This window comes from Protomyctophum bolini, assembly GCF_963924005.1.
Source record: "Protomyctophum bolini genome assembly, chromosome: 6".
NCBI classification, from domain to species: Eukaryota; Metazoa; Chordata; class Actinopteri; order Myctophiformes; family Myctophidae; genus Protomyctophum; species Protomyctophum bolini.
In genome coordinates, this window is record NC_137867.1 from 21,762,500 (window position 1) to 21,773,995 (window position 11,496).

General features: G+C 40.6%; 1 protein-coding gene across 1 annotated transcript; it reads right to left on the minus strand.

Moving 5' to 3' along the window:
* Window positions 1-303: 303 nt before the first annotated feature.
* Window positions 304-11,198, minus strand: qng1 (Q-nucleotide N-glycosylase 1). The gene is made up of 7 exons (XM_080765133.1): window positions 11,095-11,198; window positions 9,904-10,100; window positions 7,074-7,221; window positions 6,320-6,432; window positions 5,089-5,232; window positions 2,263-2,458; window positions 304-1,054 (listed from the first exon to the last, which is right to left on the minus strand). The coding sequence occupies exons 2-7, from the start codon at window positions 10,090-10,092 to the stop codon at window positions 825-827; spliced, it is 1,020 nt and encodes a 339-aa protein (XP_080621259.1). The 5' UTR covers window positions 10,093-10,100; window positions 11,095-11,198; the 3' UTR covers window positions 304-824.
* Between the last annotated feature and the right edge of the window lie 298 nt (window positions 11,199-11,496).

The window sequence follows — 11,496 nt, forward strand, 5'->3', positions numbered from 1 at the left end:
TTGTGTCATTTGTCTGCCTTCACTTTCATCTACTTTGCTCAGCCAATCAAATCATCGCTATGGGCGATTAGCCAATCACAAGCCCAATGTTTGTTTACACAAACCTGGAAAGCTGGGCATAGAAGGGGCTAGCGCCCCTCAAAAAATAAAATAAAGAAAAATAATCCTTGTGAGTTAGAAATAGCACCCCTCAAAACTTCTTGTGAAAAAAAGAACACCCACATCTTTGTTTTTAAATATTTAATAGACTGACATACGGTAGAGTACACCTTAATATTTCTGGAATATTTTAAGCCTGCAGTGTTGAGTTTTCACTCTTTCACTTTTTTTTGTGAAACAGCATTTCAAGAGTACACACATTCCGTAAATCCATATCACCAGTAAGGCGCGAATCATACTCCTATTTTAGAGCCGAATAAAAGTCGGTTCGGCTCGGTAGAGCCTACAATGTGACGTCATTTGAGGCTCGGGGGGCGGGTACCGTCCTAAAGTCTGACGAGCTGAAATCATTTCGGCACTACAGCGGTAAAATAGGAGTATGAATCGGCCCTAAGACAGCTATAAAACAGCCAACAGCAAACGTTCTATAAAAGTCCCTGTGACATACTAACATCATATCCAGGGGGTGTACTACTGCACTTATAATACATCATGTCCAGGGAATGTACTTGTACATCAAGCTGCCTCGTGATATGGAAACAATTTTGAACAAATACAGAACAAAACATTATCTCAGGCACCAGCACTAACTCCTTCCCTTACTACTGAGTAATGCATGAAGGCACTGACTGACTGTATGTACTGCAATGCTGTCAGCCAGCTCATTAGTAGTAAATACAGCGTGTGTGGTGTATTGGGATATGGGCCATCTCTTTGTGGTGCTGCTTGGCATACGGCCACAAGTAAAAGTCGATAATTGCAGCGTTGATGTTGCAAGGCTGACCGTCTCTCTCCTCCACCAACTTGCAGAGGCATGCTTTGATCAGTTCTACTGACCAAATAGAACAACCACGGATCTCCACCTCTCTTCTATCCCCTGAAGTCAGAAGTTCACCTGGGAGAGTAGGGAGATGGGACCATGCAAGATGATTGGTTAGCCACTTGAGTAGAGGTGGGGACCAGATCCAACATTGAGGAACTGGTTTGTCACAGTCTCAGAGCTGGTATGTGGACTTCGCGTCTGCTATACAATCTATCAATCAATCAATCCCTATAAAGGAATCGTTAATAGAGAACCGAAGTCTGACGTCAATATCGGTAGAGGGCGCAAATCCACAGGTTTGTGTACTTTTTATTTGCATTATAATCCCCATATGGGGATTTTAGATCGCCTCATATAAGAACTGTGTTTGAAAAATCTCACCCTGGCCGTTTCACTCATATGGATATTAAGAATCAACTGACTGAGAGAAAACGCTAATGTTACTGCTACTGAATTAGTTACATTTTCGCTTGAAACAGATTGTATCATATATGAGTGACTGACTGTTGCAAACGATACAGAGACACCTCCATGACAATAACTCAGACAGCAATTGTTTATTTTTGGACCTTATACTAAACAATTTTAAGATGAGCCCATGTTATTCTCCATAGAGAAATTACTTCCGCGAACCAGGGGAATTGAAGGGATGAGCAAGTCACGTCAGGACTTCGGTGCTCTATGGGAACCATTATAGGCCAGTCAATCTAAGATTTGACCCAAAAGAAATTGCATTATGATCCTTAGGGTCATTCAAATAACATTAAACATCACACCCATGTGAAATGAGGGGCGCTCTTGTCATCGTACATCAATTTATGTTAGAGGACATTTGACATTTCTACATAAGATACATAAGGTGGTCCCTTACCCAAGCGCTCCACCAACATGTGATTGGTTAGCCGATTTGCTCGTTTACACATGACTTAAGTTTTCCTTTCAATGTCTAACGCATTAACGTTTAATGTTTAGATGTTTAATTTATGTTATATTTAGCGGAACTATCGTTTGTTTTACATCATCATCACTGTAAGATGATAAGAGCGCCCCTCACTTCACACGGGTGTGATTTTAATATGTTATTTGGAAGACCCTAAGGATCATTAAAAATAAAAACCTTGAACGATTACTATTGCAATTTATTTTGGGTTACGCCCATTTTAGTTTAGAATTTAGACTGACTGGCCTATTAATCAAATTGAATATTAGTCGGAATCGGACATCAGCATATGGATGCCAGGTTGATATTAGATAAAGTGGGGAGACACACACAAACTCACCGTTCTTCAATGTCTGCATCAGTGTGTCAGAGTATCGTAGCACCCCGAGGTAGACCAGGGCCTGTGGGACCCTGTAGTCCGCAAACATGGTAAGATAGTCCAAATTGGGTATGTCTCCCTCCCCTCTTGCCTCCATAATGCCCCAGAAATCTGCTATCAGGATTTGGGCCCTTTTGTAGATTGTGATCTTCTTACCCTGAAACACAACAGTTGGACAATTGGCATAATAATACATTGGCCTCAGTACTGTGTTCTATTATGTAACTGATAGGTGAGTAATACCTCAGCAATGTTTATGTTATTGATGGGCAAGTAATATCTTGTCCACATGTGTTTAATTATACCCTCTGTTTTCACTACATTGTGGCTGTTAAGTTGCAGACTGGAGCTTTAACAAATCAAAGAAAAAGATGACTTGCTAGTTGCTACTCCGTTTTTGGCCAGCAGATGGAAGTCTAATACCATCTAAATTCTGGTTCTCTTATTTATATGTACCTAGGGTGGTGTGCAACAGTGCATGACTATCACTGATCAGCACATGCACTTACTATATTAAATAACTGGCTATGCTATACACATACAGTATGTGTACCCGTAACACGCACTGAGGGCAAGAAGCGATGCGCGCTGAAACAACAGGTCTGGGAATGGACCATTTCTTTTGAGGGGCGCTATCACCTCCTATATTCAGCTATAGTGTAGATTTTTCTTTGTCCTAACACAAACAATAATTGCCATTGACAATGAATGGAGAATTTACGTCATATGATCCTAACACAAACATTAATTCCCATTGCCAATGAATGGAGAATTTACGTCATATGTAGACGAGCAAATCGGCAATTTTTGTCCTACAAAAAGATTAAATTCCCATTGACAATGAATGGATGATTAAGATGATAAGAGGGCCCCTCACTTCACACGGGTGTGATTTAAAAAAAATGAATGACGTTTTCGGGGACGGATAGGGTGAAAAATGTGAGTTAATTTGTAAGGCTAGGCGGGGCCTCGGACCGGCTCAGTTAGGGCCCCGCCTCCCCGGTAGGGCTGGGCCTTATTTTCGGGCCTGTTGAGAATTATAGTTTTCGCCGGCTGCTGGGCGCGGCATAACTTTGGGGCGGGCCCTTCTAGAGTATGAATGGACAGGTATCAGTCAAAAGGGAGACTTCGAAGAGGAAGGACGGGTGGGGAGGGTCAACATATGGAATGTCAGAACAGGTCAGCTCCATATATGGAGATCCAAGGGTTTGAGGTAGAGTTGCTGGCCAGCTCCATATATGCAGATCTAGGTGTTGATCCAGTCTTCTCCATGTATGGCTATCCAGGGTTTTATGAGGTTAGTGTCCAGATCTTCATATGGAGACGGCTATATATGGAGCGTGTCACGAGGTCACAGTCTTCCTTAACTCTTTCATTGCTAAGTATGAACAAATTCGTATCGCTCCCGACATGTTAACATTTATGGTGAAAGGTAAACAACGTGAGCTAATGCTAATATTAGCCGATCGTTACAATGGCGGCCTCCAAGTCGGAAAACCAGAAATGAAAATGCCCAAATAGGGAAATAGCCCTGGCAAGGCTTATAAGTTTAGTAGTTCAGATGTTTAAATATGTTGCGTTTTGCATCCCAAAACACAGTATATAGGTAATGGACGCATTAAACCAACCACACTGTCCACAGGACTCACTACTGTACTCAGCATGTACAGTAATAATAATCCACGTTAAAAAATATCACGGAAAAACCAATGCGGTAAAACACAATAATTTTGTATGGCCGCATCCGACCTAATCCTACGTTATAAACAATCAAATCCACGTAGGAATCGTTGTAGAACCACGATAGTAGTTTGATTTCATAACACAGGGCGCCACCATCTTTCTCAGCGACACAGGCAGCGCTGAGAGCTCAGAGCGCACCCTCAGAGACCAGACCTGTTTAGAGAGAGAGAGTGCCGACAACAGAGCGGTCAGTGACTCATGCGGCCCCATGAATGAACAGTGAATGGAGTTGTCGCAACTCTCTCATCTAAACAGCGCTGCCTCCAACAGACCAAAGAGCATGACAAGCAGACCTGATTGAATGGGAAACACACATTGTGTAACACACACCGATATTGTTGCTGTTGCGTGCGTTGTGGTGCCACCACGCACATTAAAATGCACCCCTAAAAACTGCCAAAGCCAAATGCAGGGCAGCAGAAAATATTAGCAACCCTATTTTCTAAACTTAAGTCTAAACCCAAGTCAACTGTTAATGAATTGGAATTGTGTTTATTTATTTCAGATACATTTCTACATTAAAATGTAAATGGGAGTTAAATGCGGCAATTTGTAAAAAATATGACTCCTAACGTCGTTGAAGTGGGACTCATAAAATGTCCCCAGGGACCCATCTAAAAGACCACCCCTGGGTCCCGGGACCCATTATATTGAAAACCTATTTAGTTACCGGTATATGGTTTTAGCATTAGAATTAAAGGGATATTTCACTTTCATTCTAATGAAAGTGAAATATTTTTAGAATATCAATCTAATTTTTTATATTCAGTTTAGTGTCACGCACAAGTGTCACATTGTGAGCTTGTAGATCTGCTATTTTCTCCAAAGATTCAGCTAATTTCACTGAATGTTTGCCTATTATTACATGCCTAGAATACGTACAGCAGGGGTTCACATAATGTTACAAATGTGTTGGAAACAGTTAAGATAAGGGTCTAGAAGATTAATTCAAGTTAGTAAATGATGACATACAGAGAGAGAGGCATGTGTGTTTGTTGATGCACATACAGTATGTTACACTCTTTTCTTATTCTTTTCCCTCACCTCATACATAGCTTCATCTCTGTAGGAGGGCAGTTTGTCAACAATGAGTTCCATCATCTTCCGAGCATCATTTCCAGCCTGGCTGATAAAGCTACAGAAGCTCCCTCCATGCTCCAATAGAACACGGCCACCTTCAGTCAAAACCTAATTAAGAGAATTCAGTACATGACGTGGTCAAATCTTTGTGCTGAAAAGGATGGAAAATAACCAATAAGTGGAATGCATGATATGTCAGAGAGCTTATTTTTCTCAAACAAAGTAATCTGGCAGCTCAGACCCAAGAAGAAAAATCGGACAGATCCGACCGACGATCACATGACAGATAATGTGTTTGTTGTTTGGAGATCTGTAGGAGTAATATTAAAAACATAGGGGCAAAAGTTCTGCTCTGGCCTCCATGCCCAAACGTCAGTTATGTAACTTAAAGCTGCTATAAGCAATAATATGTCAAAAATGTATGACCTTTGTTTTGGTAATCAGACAGCTAGCAATGAGTAAAACGCTCTAAAAACATTTTATTCTCTGTGACACATCTAGGAGCCACAATCTGCATTCAAAGATGTTCCTAGAAGCTTTGTCATTGGTCGAAAAGAACCCGGTCGAAATGACTAACCAATCAGGAAGTAGACAGGCAAATCGACCAATGACAAAGCTTCTAGGAAAATCTTTGAATGCAGATTGCGGCCCCTAGATGTGTCACAGAGAATAATTGTTTTTGGGAGTGTTTTATCCATTGCTGGTTGTCTGAATACACGAAAAATGTTGACATATTATTGCTTATAGCAGCTTTAACACAGCACGCGCATACATGACGACACAAACCCTCACATGCAGAACCAACATGGATGAAATAAAGTCACGGGGTGGACAATGGGTCCATTATTTGACGGGCAGGCGGGGTGGGTCTGGTTTGTATTTTGATATCATCACGGGTGACGGGTCGGTCTATGGATCTGATTATTGACGGGCGTCAATAATCGGGCTGTCAAAATTGGACCTGTGCAGGCCCCTCCGATTGTACAATATCCATTGTACCTGTTGTCAGAGTACTTCATGCAGTACTCATTGTGATAGTACTTGGAGACCAGTGTCTGACATCAGTACTATTTGACATCAGGGATATCCATACATGGGCATAAAGCGGACACAGACTGTGTCAGTCTGTGTTCTGTTTGGTTTCCGAGATATGCACGAGACATTATTATAGATAAATGCACTGTAATAGTAATACCTGATGGCGCTCCTGAAGCATGGGCATGGACGTGCTATTGTCTGACCGCAGGACATGTGCCAGCTCTTTGATACTCATCTTAGAGAAGTAGTTTGGATCAGTGATGGGAACACCTGAGGAGTGAGGGTGTTTGAGAATGAGTGGAAGAAAAAGAAGAAAGTACACTAGGCTAAAATAATGCGAGGTTATAAAGTTTTAATGGCGATAATTACAATTGACATCATAGAAACCATGTCTACTTAGGGGAACCAGTGCAAAACGGCAACATTATATTCTGAAAAGATCTTGCATTTAGAGTCCAAAACTAATTCCCATAACAATCACTGTTCCATACGAGACGTAACTGATTAGAGTCATTCATGGTAATTACTGAGTGTGCACAGTCACATGCTAAGCTTACGGCACTTTACCAGCAGTATATAGGTATAATTGGCAGAAATACAGCAATGAGCAAGAGAAATCCATGGGACCAAAAGAACCATGCAGTGCATCAAGAGGCATGATCAGTTCAATTCAATAGCCAGTAATTTTCTTTGATGGACAGAAAGGTGGACAAATGTCAAGAGATTTGGTGTAGAGGGAAAGAAGAGCGGGAAGTATAGAGCCAATTCAGGTCAGGTTTAGTATAGCAGGTTTAAGTAGTTGCTTTAAAGTTTAAAAGCAACAAAGAAAACATTCTTGTGGCAACATGAGAACTCTTTTCAAGCTATATAGTTTAGTCTTCCGATGAGTCGAAGACTTTGACTGTTCTCACCCTCCTCCATGGCCCTGGTAATGGCAGCACATAAGGTCATGTACCCTCTGTATGTAGTCCCTTTGTAGGTCACCTCACACTGCTGGTCTTCATTCTCTGGCCAGAAGGAAAAGTTCATAGTGTCTGTCACAAACACCCAGTTTGGTGCCTGCAGTGCAGAAGAACTAGGATTAATATCAAGAGAGCAAAACAAGAAAATCTTGACCAATGTCACACCATGCCACTCTGGTTTATCTCCCATTGTTTTTCTAGATCCCCACCTGGAGTGGAGTCCACTCAGTCCAGTGTCTCTGCCAAATCTGCCAATAGCTTCTGACCAACCTCTGCTTACTATCAGCAATCGACAAGATAAATGAAGATGAAACTATCAACAATAGCAGAACTAGTATAGGGCACTGGGGGGACCCTGGTCAGGGTTTAATTGGTTAAAAAACTGCTTTATGGACAATGTTGGTGTAATCAAGAAAAAATATTGTATAGATGATCAATTACGAGTTACACTTTGCATTTTCTTGTTGTACAAGCTGTCCACTGTCTGCAAAGAGACTGTTTTACGATGTCATGCACATGGCGGCATGAGCTGTGAATATTCTGCTATTGAGAGGACATAGTCAAATGACGTTGTAGATATAAACTGCGTGGCTCAGTAATGGTACTTTGACTAAAGGAATCCACCATGTCTGTAATGAGATTAAGTCAGGTTATTAATTATTATAGAACTTCTCAGAAGGCTAACATTAAGTTGAGGATAGGACATTTCTCATAATTGGTTCTAGTAAGCAGAGAGAATTAATAATAAGTAGACTCAGTAACCTGACTGTAGAAAGTAACACTACAGTAAAGAACTTGGGGGTTATTGTTGATTGTGAATTGAATTTAAATACACACATTAATCATGTTGCCAATATTGCCTTTTTTCATCTTAGAAATATTGCACGAATTAGAGCCTATCCCTTGTTGGAATATGCAAAAACACTAAAAAGCAAATGACCTTATGAAGATGTAACTGAAACATCGAAACGTTGTCGCTATTTTACTTGCAGCCTGATAACAAAATAAGGGCTTAAACTGTCCGAGTTGCTCCAGTGCCTCCTTTCCTGTAACCGTAACCTGTCCTGCCTCTGAGATGCACCAGACTGGCCTGCCATAGGCTAGAGGCGCGGTTGGAACTCCTGACTAAAAAGCACACCTTTACGACCAGATTACGATCTCACGCAGACCGCTCGGTATGGCGGTTCTTATATTCTTTATTTTGTTTTTTTACTGAGAATAAGGTTAGAAATAAGTTTAGGGTTAGGCATAACATTGTGGTCAGTTTCAATTATGGGGATAATTGTGATTATCCTCGTAAGTGACAAACATACAGTACATTTTTGTATTAATGTATACTATCTATATTAATGTAAAATGTGTTTCTCTCAGTGATTACCTGCTGTGTGTTGGAAAATCTTAATCTGTTCTTGTTTTTCACATAAAGGACCATTACAAAAAAAAGATACATTAATGTTCCTATGACGTGATAAAAATATGTTTCTTTACCCAAATTAAGGAGTGATTCCAGTATGTTTTTGTGCGATTAGAACAGTTTTAAGCATAATGTTACAATTAATGGCATAATATCACAATTATGTGCATCACACTTATTTTGGCTGGGGTCATTGTGACTAGAAATGTTCATATTGCCCCATGCCTGCAGTAGCTGAGGCTCACATTAAAATGATAAGCTGTTTGAGCTACATGGTCATTTCAGTTTTCAGATCTGAATGAGCACAATTCTGTTCATAGTGTAGTCCCAATGTTGTACTTCTAGGATGACACTGTTTTTGTTTATTGGATGTGTCTCGAATTGTATTTCTATGAGGTTTACTATATATTTCCCCACTGTTCTTCACCAACATTTATCCTACAATTACAAATGGTCTGAATATCATCAAATATATATGCATTTATAACACACACTCAAGTACAATAACAGCATTATAATAAATCCATTAATTTCACAATATAGCCAACTGTAATTGTGCAGTACAGCGGCTATCTTTCTCCAAATGGTTGCAGAGTAGGAGTGTATAATCACAATGAAACAATACTTTGGTTTACACCGTTTTCAGTTATATAATTTGAATATAGTTTTTTTCTTTCTTTATGGGGGTGGAGGCACGTTAGCCGCAATTTGCAACACTAGATTTTTTTTAAATAATGGGATGAATACCCTTCAATTAACAGCCCATTGATAAAATTGAAATTTCCGATCTACTAAATGTTAAACTCACCCAACATTGCAGCTATAGGGCAATCTGTTTAATAAAAGTCCACTGTAGACATCTTATGAGCTACTTTCTGTCAAGAAATTCTGCTCAGGTGATCTTTCTAAGTGTTGGAGTTTGGAAGCGTTCAAAGTCGTCACTGAACGGCTCTCCATACTACCCGTTTCGAATTTGCACATAATGCAGGAGGCAGCAGCACGACCCGCCAATAAAAACGAGTGCTACCAAACTCCAACACTTAAGAAAAAAGTATCACGGCATGGAATTTCTTGGCAGAAAGTACCTGAAACAAACACTTTGCAGATTGATGAGGATTTTGAGGATGAGGATAAATCAAGCTTGCCTTACAGCTGCAATGTTGGTCAGTTTAACGTTGTTTAAAACAAGCAGATCGTATCTGAAATTTCAATTTGATCAATGGGCTGTCAATATAGGTATTGAAACTCTAGATTCATCCCATTATAAAAGAAAATCTAGTGTTGCAAATTGCGGCTAGAGGTACATTACAGAAGTAGTTCACCGCTCATGCATGTGGTGGAAATGGATATGGCTCTCTGAGTGACCTGGTCAGAGGTGGGTGGTGGGGCCAGAGGATTGGCCTTCTTCCAGCCGCTGGCGGTTAAAGCCTCACTGTGCCGGAGGGAATAGAGCATCTCCGCTAACCTCTGTACTCCCTCCTCCTCCACAAAAACATCCAGACTCCGCTCTGCTACAAACTGGCCAGACTCGCGGGGGTAGAGAGGCAGCTCCATGTTGAAGACTGTATTATTTTTTTTTTTAAAGAGACACAAATGGACAGGTGTGCAGACAGGCAATTGCATGAATATTTCTCCAAACTGGAGTAAGTAGGTTGTGGTTGAGGTTAAAGCAAAGGTCAAGGTCTTGATAAGAAATCAGATGCATCTCTGTTCCATAGGCCCAATTTAGTCCTGCAGCTTTGCTTATGGGGGAAACTCTTTCACTCTCTCCTTGTGCATTCATCACATCGATTCGTTATACCAGACAGAGGGAGAGAGACAGAGAGTTATTCATAGGGCTAAGGGCTTGCCGTCCTTTCTGAATTTAACCTACTCATTCCCTCAACGTGAATATCGGTAATGACTGTGACTTCACTATGTGATATGGCTCCCACGAGTGATAATGAAACACACTGACACACAAACACCAATACCCTGCTGCTATTGAGTGAATTCAAAGCCATTTTACCATGTTTACTGTGGTGGTGGGTCACCTTTCACTTCCAAACTACAAGACAACAAGTTCAGGTGAACTTGTTGCGTTCGTCAAGTCTTTCATCATAACTGTATATAAAATGTCCACCAATGCTGCATCTACACTACATACATAGCTAGCTCTGGTCCATAGCATAATCGACATTGCATTTAGAAGACCAGAGCTATACACTACACCTACAGTACTTCTTTGCCCTGAACTCTGTTTTAAAACAGATTAACTGCCGTCTTTGGCGCCTGATTTTCCCCGGCGGGATCAATAGAGGTCTTTAATGGTAGGTTACTAAGAGTAGTAGTAGCTCATCATCATTAATGATTAAAGCGTCCGTTTGGACAAACCTACATCAAATAACTCGGGTTTGTTTACGGTCTGTCCTATGCATTCATGTCACTCACAATAATTATCAGCTACCTAGTACAGCTCTGTCTATCGCAGTGCAGTTGTCTGTATCATTGCCTACACCTGGAAAAGTATTAGTTGAATTAAGACGTTGCTACTAAAAACAGAAGCACTTCACTTACATTACTTGAAGAAAAAAGGAAAGTTCACCGACTGCAGCTTCATGTGCTTCCTCGTTCACTTTCTGACTGGAACTACTATTAATGTAGCCGACCCTGAGCAAACCAATCATGGCTTTGTTTGGGTTGGTCAATGCTAGATAAGCCAATCAAATTACACCCCGCCTTAAGACCGGAAAGCGAGACCATACGTCACGTCCATGCTTTTTACCATGTTCATAAATCAAATAATCATTTAAAGTTACGCTCTTTAGGATTCGTTATTGATTGGGCATAAGCTTGTGTAATGTCAGAATGGTTACTGTGATAAAGGAAATGTATTATATAACTGTCATGTTAATGGTTGTGTCAGCAACTAAAACTAGTGTCCAGGCCCAATAATAAACAGGTTATTTAAGCAGTAAG

Excerpts from the sequence above, each read along its gene's own strand:
- qng1 (XM_080765133.1), bottom strand. The coding sequence starts at position 10,092 with ATGGAGCTGCCTCTCTACCCCCGCGAGTCTGGCCAGTTTGTAGCAGAG. Across the intron at positions 7,222-9,903 it reads CACCACCCACCTCTGACCAG|GCACCAAACTGGGTGTTTGT; the intron begins GTCACTCAGAGA and ends TCTGCACTGCAG. Across the intron at positions 2,459-5,088 it reads GAGATGAAGCTATGTATGAG|GGTAAGAAGATCACAATCTA; the intron begins GTGAGGGAAAAG and ends GTTGTGTTTCAG.